The sequence below is a fragment of the Hippoglossus stenolepis genome, chromosome 9 (genome assembly GCF_022539355.2).
Source record: "Hippoglossus stenolepis isolate QCI-W04-F060 chromosome 9, HSTE1.2, whole genome shotgun sequence".
NCBI classification, from domain to species: domain Eukaryota; kingdom Metazoa; phylum Chordata; class Actinopteri; order Pleuronectiformes; family Pleuronectidae; genus Hippoglossus; species Hippoglossus stenolepis.
In genome coordinates, this window is record NC_061491.1 from 12,351,487 (window position 1) to 12,368,008 (window position 16,522).

The 16,522-nt window shown below is 40.2% G+C and overlaps 1 protein-coding gene, 1 long non-coding RNA gene and 6 other non-coding genes across 8 annotated transcripts; 7 read left to right on the forward strand and 1 right to left on the reverse strand.

Moving 5' to 3' along the window:
• Window positions 1-921: 921 nt before the first annotated feature.
• Window positions 922-15,684, reverse strand: fam81b (family with sequence similarity 81 member B). Its single transcript, XM_035165931.1, has 9 exons — window positions 15,006-15,684; window positions 14,779-14,831; window positions 13,998-14,205; window positions 12,268-12,386; window positions 11,077-11,206; window positions 9,643-9,749; window positions 8,309-8,444; window positions 6,801-7,002; window positions 922-1,391 (listed from the first exon to the last, which is right to left on the reverse strand). Exons 2-9 carry the CDS (start codon window positions 14,820-14,822, stop codon window positions 1,258-1,260), a joined length of 1,080 nt encoding a protein of 359 aa, XP_035021822.1. The 5' UTR covers window positions 14,823-14,831; window positions 15,006-15,684; the 3' UTR covers window positions 922-1,257.
• trnaf-gaa lies at window positions 1,691-1,763 on the forward strand. The gene has a single exon. It is a non-coding gene; the product is annotated as a tRNA-Phe (tRNA).
• trnaf-gaa lies at window positions 2,078-2,150 on the forward strand. The gene has a single exon. It is a non-coding gene; the product is annotated as a tRNA-Phe (tRNA).
• On the forward strand, window positions 2,559-2,631 carry trnaf-gaa. Its single transcript has one exon. It is a non-coding gene; the product is annotated as a tRNA-Phe (tRNA).
• On the forward strand, window positions 3,165-3,237 carry trnaf-gaa. Its single transcript has one exon. It is a non-coding gene; the product is annotated as a tRNA-Phe (tRNA).
• On the forward strand, window positions 3,775-3,847 carry trnaf-gaa. The gene has a single exon. It is a non-coding gene; the product is annotated as a tRNA-Phe (tRNA).
• trnaf-gaa lies at window positions 4,203-4,275 on the forward strand. Its single transcript has one exon. It is a non-coding gene; the product is annotated as a tRNA-Phe (tRNA).
• Window positions 6,573-11,205, forward strand: LOC118115033. The gene is made up of 4 exons (XR_004697524.1): window positions 6,573-6,708; window positions 10,123-10,313; window positions 10,586-10,793; window positions 11,089-11,205. It is a non-coding gene; the product is annotated as an uncharacterized LOC118115033 (long non-coding RNA).
• Window positions 15,685-16,522: the final 838 nt, after the last annotated feature.

The window sequence follows — 16,522 nt, forward strand, 5'->3', positions numbered from 1 at the left end:
TAAATGAAAACTTCAAAAAGATCAAACTTACCGTCAGTGAGGAGTTGTGATGTCTTCCTGATCAGTGACTGATGAAAATTTGGATTCTCATTATTTTGAGTAGTTCTTATCACCGTCATGTTCAAGTGCAAATTTTTCCCGATAAGTTTGTTTTTATAATGAGTTATTTGAAAAACTTGTGTTGCACTAGAAGATCTTCTGATGCTCGATTAACATTTGGATGCCCCTCCTGGCCACTAGAGAGCAGCAGAGAAAGGTGGTCACAACACTGTCATACCACCTTAGCAGTGGCCCCATACACCTCCAGGAGCACGTGAGAATGTTCTTATTCGACATGGAGTCTGTTTCCAACCAACTGGCAAACGTAAGTTCATTCCTCATTATCATCCCTTTTTTTTGGCTCCTGAGGGAAACGTGCATTTTCCACCAGGTTCACCTGCTAACATTATCTGTGCGGCTTTTCAATGGATTTCAGCCAAAGAGAATATAGGCCTGCAGCAACGTGTCACATTTATTATTTCGCGTACAATCATGCAAAATAAAAATAAGAAGTGTCAAACTTGTGATTCAGACTTGAGGGAAAATCCTAGTACGCATGCGCAGTGTGTCAATGTCAATATGCTGGACTCTCAGGGCCTCATACCTGACCCAGACCATCAACACTCTGGGCCTAATGCAAGAGCCAAGTCCTCTGGCCCATTTTAAAGTGAAGTGAGGTGTAAATGATGTATTTATATACAATTAAAAAATAGGATTAATAGGAATTCCTCCCCTGGTCATCAGAGAGCAGCAGAGACAGGCTGTGGACACAACACTGACAGGAAGAAATTGGCAGCAACCAATAACAATTACCTGTTAAATAATGGAGAACACATGTCATCATTAAAAATCATTTATTATACTCGGTATTATTAAAAAATATATATTTTGATAGTTCTTTTATTACATTCCTTTAATTCAGTATTGTTCTCGTCTCAAGATTTAAATTTACGTCTAAAAAGAATGACTGAATCCTTTTTGCTTTAAAACGATCAAGGTAATATTTCTTAAGTCACATTTATACTGATACTCACTTATAACTAAAAATTGTAAGGTCATTTCACTGTTTTTCAGAGAGGGAGTACATTAAATATATCTAGAGTCTAAACAACTGTTGGCTCACAGAATATAATGAGAGTGAAGCCTTTTGATATATAAAGAGTGACTCGATCACTTCGGGATGGGAGCTGCCTCACAGCAGAAGAAGTTCCTCTTTAGTCACGAGTCACTGATCTCTGCCACCTTGCTGCACATGTGCCTGATGTCCTTCTGCAGCTCGCCCTTGTCAAGACGAGATTTGATGTCACCTATCTGCCTCAGGGACTCCATGGCATCATGCACAGAGCGGAACCCTGTCCAAAAGAGGTATGATACCATTATTAGACATAAAGCATCTGAGATAAGAATTGTTCTCTGGGTGCTGCTTGAGAGTGAGATGGTATGTGCTGGGCTTTTGGCCTGCCTGCTCAGTAGGGGTCGACCGATATGGTTTCTCAAGGGGCCGATATAACTCCCAAAATTAAACCAAAAACATGTAGATCGCCCCCTGGTGTCTGGCTGAAGTATGATATAAATATAACAAAAAAGTATTTAAACTAATGGTCATTTATGGTCATTTATGAGAATGTGATGGTCCTAGCTTTATATATAAGCCGAAATAGCTCAGTTGGGAGAGCGTTAGACTGAAGATCTAAAGGTCCCTGGTTCGATCCCGGGTTTCGGCAAAAATAACTTTTCTTTACCTCAAAGTATAAAGCTTACTATGGTTAGGGTATGTAGTTTTCCTCATATACTGTGTATCCCAGTGAATCACATACTATGTTAATATACTGTAGTCTTAAAGCGTGTCATACCTCTTACATTATATGATAAGGACACAGTGAATCATTTACAATGTTATGTCTATATACTGTGGTCTCAAAGCGTGTCATACTGTCCAACGCATTAACATCCACCCATGGGCGTTTGTCAAGTTATTTATTGAGTTTATATATTTATTACATTTAGTATTTGATGATCATACTTTTTCACCATATGAGCCGAAATAGCTCAGTTGGGAGAGCGTTAGACTGAAGATCTAAAGGTCCCTGGTTCGATCCCGGGTTTCGGCAAGAAGGCCTTTCCTTTACCTCGTGGGATAAAGCATACTTTGGTTAGGTTATATAGTCTCATAGCACCTCATATATTGTGGATCACAGTGAATCACATGCTATGTTATGCCAATATACAGTGGTCTCATACTGTCCAACATATTAACATCCACACATCGGTCTTTGTCAAGTTATTAATTTAATTAATGATTTCCATTGGCTGCTGCTAACATGTCAAACCATGGGGTTTCGGCATAAAGGCCTTTCCTTTGCTTCTTGGAATAAAGTAAACCATACTATTTTTAGTAGTGTCATAGTGCCTTTTAATCCACAGGCTATAGGGATTCATATACTATGTTATGTTAATATACTGTTGTCCCTAAGTGTCTCGTATTCAAATCTCATGGTCATGTTTTCTCCTACATATGAGCCGAAATAGCTCAGTTGGGAGAGCGTTAGACTGAAGATCTAAAGGTCCCTGGTTCGATCCCGGGTTTCGGCAGAAAGGTTGTTTCTTTACCTCAAAGTATAAAGCAAACTTTGGTTAGGGTATATAGTACCTCATATACTGTGAATCACACACTATGATATGTCAATATACTGTAGTCTCATACTGTCAAACACATTAACATCCACACATGGGTCTTAGTCAGTTATTTATTTAATGAATGATTTCCATTGACTGCTGCTAACATGTAAAACCAGAAGGGCACTTGGAAAACGCATAGTCTTCCGCCAAGACTAACGCCCTTTCTCTTAAAGGAAGTTAACAAAATTTCCCCTTAAATGATTAAATCTGTTCAGTAGAATAATTGATTAAATCTTTTCAGTAGATTTCGCATTATGGACGCGTCTGCATTTTTACATGAATTCATTTTATTGGTAACTGGATGAGTAAGTAGTTCAAATGCGTACTGTAACGCTGTCTGATAATAAATCATGGTAATTTATATATATACGTATATATACAAATATAAATATATATTTACACATATATATTTTGAATGTGATGGTCATACTTTCTCCACTATGTGTGCCGAAATAGCTCAGTTGGGAGAGCGTTAGACTGAAGATCTAAAGGTCCCTGGTTCGATCCCGGGTTTCGGCAAAAAGGCCTTTCCTTTACCTCAAAGTATATTATGGTTAGGTTATATAGTACCTCATATACTGTGGATCATAGTGAATCACATGCTATCTTATGCCAATACACTGTAGTCTCATACTGTCCAACATATTAACATCCACACATGGGCCTTTGTCAAGTTATTTATTAGTTAGTTTTTAATTTATGATTTCCATTGGCTGCTGCTAACATGTCAAACCAGAAGGGCACAGGATGAGTAAGTAGTTCAAATGCCTGGAGTACCACTGTCTGATAATAAATTATGGTAATTTATATATATATATATATATATATATATATATATATATATATATATCAGGTCCCTGGTTCGATCCCGGGTTTCCGGCATAAAGGCCTTTCCTTTGCCTCTTGTAATAAAGTAAACCATACTATGTTTAGTAGTGTCATAGTGCCTTTTAATCCATGGGCTATAGGGAATCATATACTATGTTATGTTAATATACTGTTGTCCCAAAGCGTCTCATACTCAAATGTCATGGCCATACTTTTTCCTATGTATGAGCCGAAATAGCTCAGTTGGGAGAGCGTTAGACTGAAGATCTAAAGGTCCCTGGTTCGATCCCGGGTTTCGGCAAACAGGCCTTTCCTTTACCTCAAAATATAAAGCAAACTTTGGTCAGGTTATCTAGTCTCATAGTACCGCATATACTGTGGATCACAGTGAATCACATGCTATGTTAATATGCTGTGGTCTCAAAGCGTCTCATACTGTCCCAAACATTCAACACAATTCGACCCGTCTCCCTTTTTACATTAATTCATTTTATTGGTAACTGGATGAGTAAGTAGTTCAAATGCGTAGTGTACCTCTGTCTGATAATAAATCATGTTCATTTTTATATATATATATATATATATATATATATATATATATACAGTATACACATGTATATCTCGAATTTGATGGTCATATTTTCTCCTCTGTACGAGCCGAAATAGCTCAGTTGGGAGAGCGTTAGACTGAAGATCTAAAGGTCCCTGGTTCGATCCCGGGTTTCGGCAAAAAGGCCTTTCCTTTGCTTCATGGGATAAAGTAAACCATACTGTGTTTAGTAGTGACATATGTTATTATACTGTAGTCCCAAAGTGTTTCATACTGTCCAAAATATTCAACACATTCCTGGGAGAAATTACTTCCCTTTATCTCTTACATCATATGATAAGGACACAGTGGATCATATACTATGTTATGTCTATACACTGTCATCTCATAGCGTAACATACTGTCCGGATCATTCAACACACTAACATCCACACACAGGGATTTGCTCTTCTCAAGTTATATCCCAGGAGACCTGGTAGCTCCACAAGACTCAAGATCAACTTATTAGGCCCATTGGCTGCTTATAACATGTGTAAACGTGACTACAGGCAGAACGAAGCTACTGCAGAACCAAATAACACATTTTTAAATTAAAATATTGTACTGGTCACTGGATAAAAAACACAATTCATATAATCCTAAGAATTCTGCATATTAGATCTGATAATTAGTCAGGCTGATAATCGGTCAACCCCTACTGTTCAATGCTCAACTATCTACAACATTAGCTTCATGATAGTTCATTGTGTTGGCTCTCACCTTGTATCTTTTGGTGATTTAGTAACCTTTGCTGTTATTAATCTGTCACATTTCTATTTCTAATTTAGTTTCATATCGCCTTCGGTTGCTAACACTGTCAGAAAATGCTGATATTTTTCCGTATTGAATTTATTCCAAGAATAATCAGTGAGAATGAACTGTGAGGTGAAGAGATAAACTTTCTGATACAATCAACGGATATTAAATCTCTCCCTCCCTTTCTGGCCCCTTGCCTGTCTCACCACACATATTTTACATATCAGTATCAGTTGTGAATTGCCTTTATCCCCTCTCACACCACCTCCTTCAATCTTGTCATCCTATACATAAATCAGAGCAATGGATGAATGGCTCTGGCACTGGGATGGGTGGCTGACCAATGATTCATAAAGCAGTTAACTCCAGCTCTGATTAACTGAGGGGGCCGTTGCCTCTTTTCTGTGTGTCTGGAGGCTCAGAGAGCGTTGGCGTAACTGAACTTTTCAAACACACAGCAGTGAGATGGGGATGGATGCTGACAGCAGCTTGATGCATAGTTCAGCCACTGGATGGCTGCATGGATCTATGGCTTATGAGTTTGGAGGTTGTTGTACGAAGCACCTGTAGCTCACATCCACCCAATTTCCTCTGGTTTAAAAGCTGCATTTGCCTCAGCCCATGTTAGTTTGTGGGCTGTTGCTGCTAGATTCCTGTGTCCCATGTAAGCAGAGGTGGGAAGTAATGAAGTACTTTACCTAAGTATTTATTTTTTCTGACGACCTTTTACTTTCACTCCCTTCATTTTAATTATCCATTTATTTTGCATCATCAAGCATCGCCTTTCCAACATTGAGACATATTTCAAACTAAATGGATGGAACAACAGAGAAAAGACGATTCCTTATTGTATATCTATCAGTGCGTATCGTGCACATCATACATTACGCGGCGTAATAGACGTATCAAGATGAGACAGACAAGAGAGGGAGAGGAGGCGCGGTGCATATGTCCGTGATAAGGAGTAACAACATTGAAAGAAAAGTGAGGGATCAGCCAACATCGCTGAAGCAGAGCAACAAAACATTTCTCATCCCTGGCCTTTTTTAAATTAAGAATACTTATATACATTTCCTACTCAACAGTTTTTCATGCTCACAAATCTTTTCCAGCTGTAATCTCTGTTTTTAGTATAATGTTTATTTATTTAATTTGAAGTGGTTTAAGTTGAATAGCCTTCGAACTGTATAAATGTGACATGAGTCTCTATTTGATTTGCACAGAAACAGCCGATAGAAATGGTCTTTTAGTACATTTCAGAGCCTGTACATTTATACTTGTATACTTATTCTTCAGTTGTTATTAACCAAAGTCTTTGGTGAGCTCTGTAGGTTTTAATGTAGTGTAGTGTTTAATTTATCTATCTGTCATGACACTGCACCTCTCTGGAACCTTTGAAGACACTTCTAAACTTTTGTGGAGCTCCTGATTTATTCCTGTGGATCGTTTCGTTTATGGACGTTGGCCTTGTTATCTTCCTTGAGTTTGGTTTTTCGGATTTGTTTCTCATTTATTTGTCCTTTTTTATTTATTTTTACCTTTGTTACTTCCTGTTTTATTTTGTAGGTACCTGTGTTTCTCATTTCAGAGGACTCCGCTTCCTGTCTTTGTCGGCCTTCCTGCCCTGCGTGATTACCTGTCAGCCTTTAATTCATTTCACCTGTGTAATTAGTCTGTTTCCTTTGTTTTCCACTTCATCTCGTCAGTAGTGAGGGAACCAGCATTGTGTATTCATATTGAATGTGTTACCCAGTTATGTTTACGTGTGCCTTTTGGATACTTCCACCTGTAAGACTGACGACCTGTTCACCAAACCAGTAAGTCTGAGCAAGACTGTGTGTGTGTGTGTGTGTGTGTGTGTGTGTGTTTACTCGCTGATGACAGTCAGTTGCATACAGGGATCACCCACCTTTGTGGTATTCGTGTTTGAGCAGCTGCAGCTCCTGATGGAGGCTGCTCTCCACTGAGCTCACTCTCTCACTGAGTTTTCTTTCAGAGCGTTTCAGCCGATCTGCCGGACTTTGGTCGGACTGGTCCCGCTGGGTCTCAGACCGCTCCATCTGGGCTTCCAGAGCACGCAGCCGAATGGCTAATCTAGACTCTGACTCCAACTGAACACAAAACACACACACACACACACACACACACACAAGATCCAACAATTAAAACCCACAATACTGCACAACAGCTTTTTAATCCTCACGCTGTGTATATAACAAGCCCTGAATGTTCTTTTTAATCCTCATTCAAAGGCTCTGCTCAATTATATAGTAAAGTTTAGTAAACCATACCTGCCTGTATATTTATTTCAATATCTCTACATACATAGTGCAGAAATACAGAATATCAATGCAATCATCCTGTGCCTCCGCTGAACTTTGCTCATGTGGTCTCTGGTCTATCTCGTTTTTTTTGACCACCTGCTGCTGTAACAACTGAGTTTCACGTTGGATCAACAATGTTTTATCTTATCTTCCCATTTGAGCTTTATTTCCAAAATCGTATTACTTTTGAGATAGCACTGTACGCTTGCAGCCACTAGTGCGTTCTTCTGCTCATCTGTGGTATGAAACGAAGTCAAAAGTGCAATGACAAAGGATGATAAAATAAAGTTTCAAACTTTTGCAACTTCATTAAAATTAAAGTATAAAAGATGCTGCTATTAAAAGTTGTAAGATGCAGCAGCCACTTTAGTATGTATGATGGTGTCAAAGTTAATTTAACATGATATATTGATTCTTACAAATGTTCATTCATGTGCCACCTTGAACAATTTGCTGACACAGAACACTCGATTAGACTCTCTGCAGCTTTCTCAGCATCTGTTCCACTTGCATAGCGGAAAGTTAAGAACTTTAACTGCTGATTCACAGCTTAGGGAGTGTGACTGACCCTGCACTTTCCAACACCACAAAACAAACTGTCTCTTTCACGTAAAGCCATTTAAAAACTTGAAGACCGTAAAGGAAGAGGACACACAATGCATAGATAATATGAAGGACGTATAGTAAAAATAAATGCAGTTTGGGATGAAAAAGACATTCATATTTTATATGTTCATACATTTTACAATTATGATTAATATATTTCAATATGAATTTATTAATGTACTTCTTAACCCTAAACCTTCTTTATTCATACATGCATTCAAGAATTTCTACAGTTATCCATTTATACAGTTCTATTTTTATTTATTTACTCATTAATTCATTTCTACAATCATCCATTCAATTATTCATCATTTATATATGTATTTCTGTATTCCTACATGTCTTTCTTTCTTTCTCCATATGTTGGTAGGCCGGCTTAACTTAGAAAATGAATGCAGAAATAGCCTTTTTCCTAGTAAACTTTATTTATCGCTTCCTGTCCTCACAGATATTCTGTGTCATATTCTAAATAGACTGTGGGTCCTACCATTTTGTCTTGGAGTCGTGAGCAGAGCTGCTGGCTGCTCTGTGCATGCGTCTGCAGAAAGCTGTTGAGCTGTTGTTCTGTCCACTCTCTCAGTGAGTCTGTCTGCTCCTTGGCCTCCTTCAGCCCACCTGACATCCTACAAAGAAAGTACAGACATGCAGTAGGATCTATTTTGACGATGCAGTCGTAGCTGAAGCCGAGGCTGCATTTTATGGTCTCTTTCTGCAAACTCTAGACACTAAAAGCATCTTTAGAGGGTGGGAATAGATTTGGAAAGTTTGGGGAAATGCAAATAAACTGAATCCGGTCTTCACACCTGAGGATCTAATAGCTGGCAACGCTCGCTGTAAATTTCGGTCTGTTATATCGGTTCCTACTTGGCGCTCCGAGGTGCTTGGCAACAGAAAAATTATTTGTTTCCATAACCTGTTGTTAATTGGCACCCCTCGTCTAATAAACAACTTGCCCCAAGTAAAATGTCTGTGCTGTGAAAACAAAGTGTCAATCATTAATCAATACAGCTGTTAAAGTCTGTGTTAATTAGAGCTGAGACAGAAACAGTGCCACCTTTTGGGGTTTGACTTGATGCTGCTGCCGTAGTTGTCAGTCACAAGCAGCACACTAAATAATACAAGATATTCAAGGCTGGAGAAAGTATTGAAATAAAGTAACGTCAGTATGTCTATTCAAAACATTATCACCCTGAGATGAGACGTGTTGCTCTGACCACTGTTACAAACAAACAGTTTCATCAAGCCTATACAGTGGTATTAGCTGTAGTAATTTGCTTGTTTCAATTGGATGTGGTGTTTTAATCGTGGATTTGTTTTGTAAAGATATATCATTATATTGCAGGTTGCCTTGTAAGAACTGGCTGGGGACAACGGATGAAAATGAGCTTATTCAGTAAACTGGCATTTACAGTATTTTGTTTGATTAATGAGCACTGTCCCTATCTTACAAATACATCAATACAAATAACTTTGTTACTTCCACCACTGAGGTTTTTGCCCTGTCTGTTGGTTTGGAGCAGGGACAACGGAGCAGATCCATGATTTTAAATTTTACTTGCTTTAATATTGTGAGATGTTTTTGACATTTTCACAGATTCATGGATCTGGATCGATGTTTAGGGCACTGGTATTTGAGTGTGTGAAATTTGTCGCAGATCTAAGTCTAGCAGATTTCAATGTGGTTTCATAAGAGGACATAAGGGGACGGAGGGCCATTCTAGTTACCTACAGTATCAGTTGTAAGCATTTTTTAAATATGCAGTCGTATAATAGTAACGATCCAAATATGGCTTGTGCTTAGACTTAGATGAATGGCCTTACTTCTCTTCTAGTAGTTGAACTTGTTTATGCAGATCACACAGGGAGCTCCTGTGGCTCTGGGTGAGCTCTGTCAATGACGCCGACAGCCGTTCAAGGTCACGATGAAGCTGAGTAAAGAACAAACGTGTGCTGTAATGCGATGTGAAAGCATCTTGTGGTGGCGGCGGCCGTAAACTAACCTTTATCCCTTCCAGTTTCTGCTGAGTCGAGCCGATCAAGCGACTGCACCACTCCTGCAGCCGCAAAACAGCAGTGACCCACTTTCTCTACATTTTCAATTATCCTTATGGTAGAACTGTACATGCTTGACCACTGCTCCGCGGCTAATGGGCTGCCATCAGTGATTTACCACCTTGTGCCACAAACAGAACAGAGTACAGGCGGTATCAGCCTGGGTGTGTGAGCAGTGTAAGCTATCAATGCAGGGACTTGGCTATCTCTATCCCTGAATGCATTTTACTTCTCATTTCCATCCTTCAGGGTCTGTGGTTGTGGCTGTGGCAGCAGTAACCTCCAAATCACCTGCCGACAACACCCAGTCATCATTTCTCGGATAAACAACACCCCTCCTGTGTATTATCAGATTATAATTTTTCTCTCACGGAAGCAGCACTTAAATGAAGGTAATCCCCATCCAGCGGCACTCGATGAAAAGTTGCGGATTTACCAAGGTAGGACGGTTCCTCCTCTGTGGACAAATACCGGGCCAATATAGTTTTTTAGACGTTAGAAATTCAACCTGATGGTGTCACAAGATCAAAAGTCAGAGGACAACCACAGTAACTGAGTTCGTCTTCTGAGGACCATGAATGTCTGAACACAGATTCAAAGCAATCCATTGTGTTGTGTTTGAGATATTTCCGTTCAAAGACATATGAATGTGTAGCTGCCTTGTATAGAGCATTTAACTGATCCACGTCTCTTCTGCCAAACCCTTTGACAGCAATGAACATGGACTCTATATAGAGATGGACCACACGCCTCCACTTCCTCCCACTATCCAGAAATGAGGCCAAGATATCCCAGATAAGAACGCGGCCATCTTTTGCTGGTGACATAACTTGGAGGAAGAGCCTGTGCATGTAGCCGCAGTATCGAGGTCCAATTTACGGACATGCTCGACCAAATGCGAGTCAGCTGTCAATCATGAGGTAGGCATCAAATAAATAATGAAATCCAAACCTGCTGCAATCAGTGTGATTAAAATGACAAACATCTTTGAGAAAAAAAGAAATGTGTATATATATATATATATATATATATATATATATATATATATATATATATATATATTTTACTTTTTATATTACTTTTTTTTATGACCTACACTGCAGCCAACCACCAGATCAAGATGCTTTGGCTTCACTTCTGGGGAGCGGCCATCGTGGCGTCCCTCTTTATATAAGTCCACGGCAATGATCCACCATCTCTCACCTTGACTTCCAGCTCCTCCAGCTTCACATCCACACCTGCCCCGAGCTCTTTCATCTCCTGCTGCAGTCTGATCCTGTGTCGATCCCCAGAGCTCACATCGGCGCTCAGCTTGGCGATGCTGGCATCACACCTGAGGTAATAAGTGAGGAAGCACAGAGGGGGGGGGGATAAGAAACCATATGAGGATAGTGGGTTGGGAGGGAGATAAGGAAGGGGTGTGAAGAAAAGGAGATTTGGGAGGAAGCACCCACAGTTTAGATGGCTGATAACTAGGCAGTGAGATGGGGGGGAATCAGACAGCTGCCCTTATCAAGGTGAGCTAATGGAAGCCAAAGAAGGCTCTGCTGCATCCGGAGCAGTGCGACTTCATCCTTTGAATGTTGAACAAACACATTTAAATGTTTGCATTTATTGAAGGGTAACTGACATAAAAACAGGCAAAACACAACCCCAATCAAATGATAAAATTGGTTTAATAGACTTAACTTGTGTTTGTCAATATACTAATTGTGATCCAGCTCCACAATCAAATCTAGCAGCTAATTATTGAAATGTCCAATGTGCAATTTGGGTTATTTCCCCGTAGAGAGCCTCAGATACAAATACTGAAGCCTATTTACCTGATTATTTATGACTAACATGCAAGATGTGATAAGACTGAGTAGGTGGCGTTTTCCTATACACTTTATTGGACCATAAATTAGCTGTTTGGTAAGTAATAGCAAATATCCCCCCTCACCACCGACCTCTTAAACAACTCAGAGGAGGGCAGGCCTGTTGTGAGACGACAAGTACCGTAGTTAACAAAATGACAACACGTCTTAATCCTGACACATGCACTGTTGAGCAGTGCACTAAGACGACAAAGCCTCTTCTGCAATCCAGTCTAACGAGGGTAATCTGCACAGACACAAAATAATGAGCCAGTGCAAATCAGAGTGTGTGTGCAAACCTAGAAACTTCAGTCTGCTGAGAGTGGAATCATTTGTGTGAGTGAGAGCTGTAAAATTCTCCTTCATTAGAGAGGGCGAAAAACCAAGTAGAGCATCTGCAAGGAGAGTTAATCAGTCTGACCACTCAGCAGACTCGGGTGTAAATTATTGTACAGGCCCTCTAAATATTGATTCGGGGGTCATTTCATTGTTGTGCACCAGTTTATTTCTTTATTTTTTTCAGACCGTGTGTGCGTACCTGGCGACTCTTCCTCTTAGGTCTCCAATGCCGGCCAGGTTTTTCTGGTCTAAGCTTTGAACGGCCAGTGACGTTCCAGATGTTACAGAGTCCCGCTGGGCGATCTGTCTCTCTAGTGCCTGATCAGAACAAAGACAGAGTACTTAATGCATATAATCGCCTATATTTGAAAATGATGGCGAAATACTCTTTAAAGTTAAACAAAATAAAGATGAGGACAATCTAAGGATAAATTAAGTGTTGAGAGTTAATTCTGCTCCCCCTTTTAATGCTGCAGAAATCATTGTTTAATTGCTAAGAAGTTTCATCAGCACCTTTCATCGCATGAGTGATGATTCCACAGGATTGTGTTGAATGTGTGCTAACATCAAAAAGACGACTCGTCGGCTTATCGTGAGAGCAAACAGCTTAGCTTGTTACTTCTTCATGTTCAGAATTAATTAGTTCTTAGGCATCCATCTACTATTTCAGATAATGTCAGCCTGTAATCATATTAATGGGCCGTTTGGTGTGCACTAATGAAGCTGCGTGTTATTTCAAAATTTGAATATGGGGTTACTAAAGATGAATCCGCACCTTCATCACTCAAGAGTCTGATCTCCCGGCACTTTCCAGTAATGATTCTTGCTGCTGTATTTCAGGCACGATTGCATAACGGGGCGAGTATTTATTTAACCACACACCGTGTACATCGTTAGCTTGGGCTCATACAGACAAAAACAACTGAGCTGATGAGGAAGAGTCACTCAGCCAGGCTCTGCTCGGGCGCTGCACCATTCTATCAGGTGTAATCAAATCAGCGGTGTGTGCGCGCGCACTGCTCATCAAGACAGACGAGGAGAAGAGAGCAGATAAAAGACTGGGGGGGAAAAAAGAACCTGCAGATGAAGACAAAACAAATTCATCCACATAGTAACTTGAGGCTGCAAGTGTGCATGACCAGAGAACATTCAAGAGATACTGCACTCAAAGTTCAGTGTGTAAGATTTAGGTGAAAGGGATCTATTGGCAGAAATCGAATATAAAATCAAAATTGTACAAATTGTTGTTTTCTTCCCCCTAGAATGGGCCCTGTTATATTTAAATACTTTATATTTACATCAGGAGCGGGTCCTCTCTACGGAGGCTGACGCATTTTTTACAGTAGCCCAGACTAGACAAACTAAACACCTGTTTGAGTTTTTATGAAATCTGTAGGCTACCACAGGTTCTCCTTCGTGTTTGGAAGGGGAGGGTGAGGTGAGGGGTATTCAGCTGCAACATGCGACCTCACCACTAGATGTCACTAAATTCGACACACTGAACCTTTAAATGTTTTTTTTAAGCTGCAAACTAAATTGTATGATTGTTCTTAGATTAAAGACATTAATGCAGATTTTAATATCACATTTATCACAAAATATATTTTAAAAACAAAGCTCAAACCGCCCGCTAATATTTCAAACTGTCTTGGACCTTACAGGGCCAAAGCTTGCGTAGAGTCAAACGTTTGGGATGTCTCCACGTCATGATTTGTATCTATATAAAAAGGTTACCATTACGCGAATTAAAGGTGGGCGAACCCCCGCCACCAAAGACCACTCGTAAGTGGAAATCTAGAAAGCCCCGCTCATTTTCTAATCTATGCTGAAACTAATCACTTCAGCCAAAACTTAGGGTTGAGGTTACAGTTTAATGATGTCATTTTGCACAAGACAACACCTTGTCTACTTATCTACCTATTTGTATACCTGTATGTCCACACTGAGCTGCTTGACAATGCGTGTGATGGTCAGTATGTGACTCTCCAGCAGCTTGCGGGAAAGGGCCTCGACCTGAACCGAGCCCTTGGTGGACTGCAGGCCCGCCGCCACCTCCGCTTTGATGGCGAAAGCCTGCTCCAGCAGCACAGCCAGCGTCCTCTCCTGACCACCCAGACGACCCTCCAGGACATCAGGCCTTAATCAGGAGGTAAGCAGATAAAAATAAAAAACAAGCTCTGAGTCATGAAATTCAAATTAAAGGAAAACAACAAAGGTTTTTTTGCAAAGTCAAGTTCACATTTTCTTGCACTAGGGCACAGGAAAACATTCGGGGGGGAAGATAAAGTCAACAGCATAATTCAATGAAGCAGTCATCCACCCAGAAGGAGAATGAAGATGAAATGGGATGTTGTGCTTTGGTTTTCATACCCTCAGGTCCCTCTCCAACCAGATCTCTCATTGACTTCATGTCCCCGTGTTTGCTGTGTCACCCTGCGTGATGCTGCCGTGGATTAAGGATTAATTTGATCAATGTGATTTACAGCGGTGTTAGAAAGGTCATTTGTGGTTCCAAACCTTATTTTCATTCCATCAGCGGGGGGGAGAGTAGAACTTATCTCTAGCAGACTGATTTCTTTTTTTTAGAATTGAGTTAGAGAGCCCCAGAAACTAAGGAAGTTTGTTTACTATGATTGCGGCACATTTCTTAACAGCTTTAAGGTCAGAATACATAAAATATAAAATACAGTGATTAGGTAAAGGACTTTACCTGCTGTGACTCTGATCGGGTGTTAACTTTGACTCATATGACATTCTTCTTTTCTAAAAAGGAAAACACATATTACATATTGCTGAGATCTAAAGTCAGTTTTACTTTTTAATAGAAAGCTTTACAGTCTTCTCCCAGCTCCAAGAGTCTTCTCACTATGCAAGGCTATTGTAATATGTTCCCCTTTTATGAACAGTATATTAAGCAGTTTTCTTTTTCATACTCACAGGCCTGTGTGGTTTTCTTCAGTTGGCTCTTTCTTCACTTCATGTGTTTGTGTTGTCACATCCCTTGGTAACTGTGGTCTCCTTGAGTTGGGGCGTGCCGGCTTCTGCCAGTGCAAATTCGTCTGAGTAGTAATGCGAGAGTGATGCATGTGGTGCAGCAGTGTCACTCTGCAAACTGCTAACCTGGGAGTGTTAACGTGAGTTTTACTTTACACTCTAGGAAATGTGATGAACAGATCAGTTTCCGTAAAACTGCAATTTCCAAGGCGATAGACCCGAAAATGCATCTAGATGCTCAACATTTTGAGGTGTATTGATGATTTAAGTCTCTTCTTATTCTTTGCCTCACCAGTTTCTCTTTTCTCTGATATGCTCAGGTATAGGAAATATTGGGTTTGGCCTTCCATTTGACCAGAATTAGCCTTATCTCGATAAAATCTTGATATTTCATAAATGGTTTAAATATTTGATTCATTCAGGGTCTGATGCTCGTCTCTGCAAAGTACAAGAATCCAGCGCTTCCTGAATGGTCTTGCTTGTCAGATAATATTAAACTAGAAAAGCTTTAAATGTGGTTCATGACTCGAGATTAGAGACACAGATGACTGGCATTTCTGATTACATTTCTGCTCTTTCCTGCTGTGTATGGCTTACACAAGCTTGTTTTATGTAAAGGTAACCACTGCTTTGAATCTTGGACTAAGTTTGAAACATTTCAAGGTAAAAACGCAAATTCAAAGCTGCGACTCATCATGCAGCTGATTCAGTAAAGCAGTTTAGATTTAAATCATGTCAGTGCATGTGTTCTTTGTCCAGAAAGAGGAACAGTTTGTACAAACAGGTGGAACCAGAGCTGCCTGGTACAAGGTCAGTTCCTCTTACTGGCTGATGGAGACTGTAATAACAGAATATTTGATTATTTTAACTGACCATGGAAAAGAGGGGTACGTTGGCCAAGTCATTAAAAGCCATTGTATTCTCCTGTTTCACTGCACACAATATATCATTAAATATATTATTGTGTAGCCCTATAGTTATCAAGTGAACATTCATCTTTCTCTGCACTGAATGAATCATGAAGGCAATGAATCAACCTGTGTGAAAAAGGCCTTGTCATGTTTCTAATTTAACCAAGAACTAGCCTACATTATAGCTCAGCATGAATCAAGTTGCTCCACTGAAATGCACTTGATTCCAGTCGGTGAAAGATGTTTCTGAGCATCTATGCGTGGCTGTATGTAGGGGGGTGTATGTGTGCGCAGCCACAAACACTATGGATTAGTCTCTTATCAACAGGACCAGCATTATTAAGAGGAAAGGCCTGCTCGGTGCAGTCTCATCAGTTATCCTCGCCCGCCCAATAGAAAAGGCCACTGGCAGCTGAAAGGAAGTGTCTGGCTCGTGTCTCCTTCACTGAGGGAGTGGTTTGGTTCAGGGCAGTTCACTGTGCTGCTGCCAGCGCACCTTGTATTCCTACATACAAGAAAGTTTGTCAGTGGCGTTTATTCAGTTGTTTG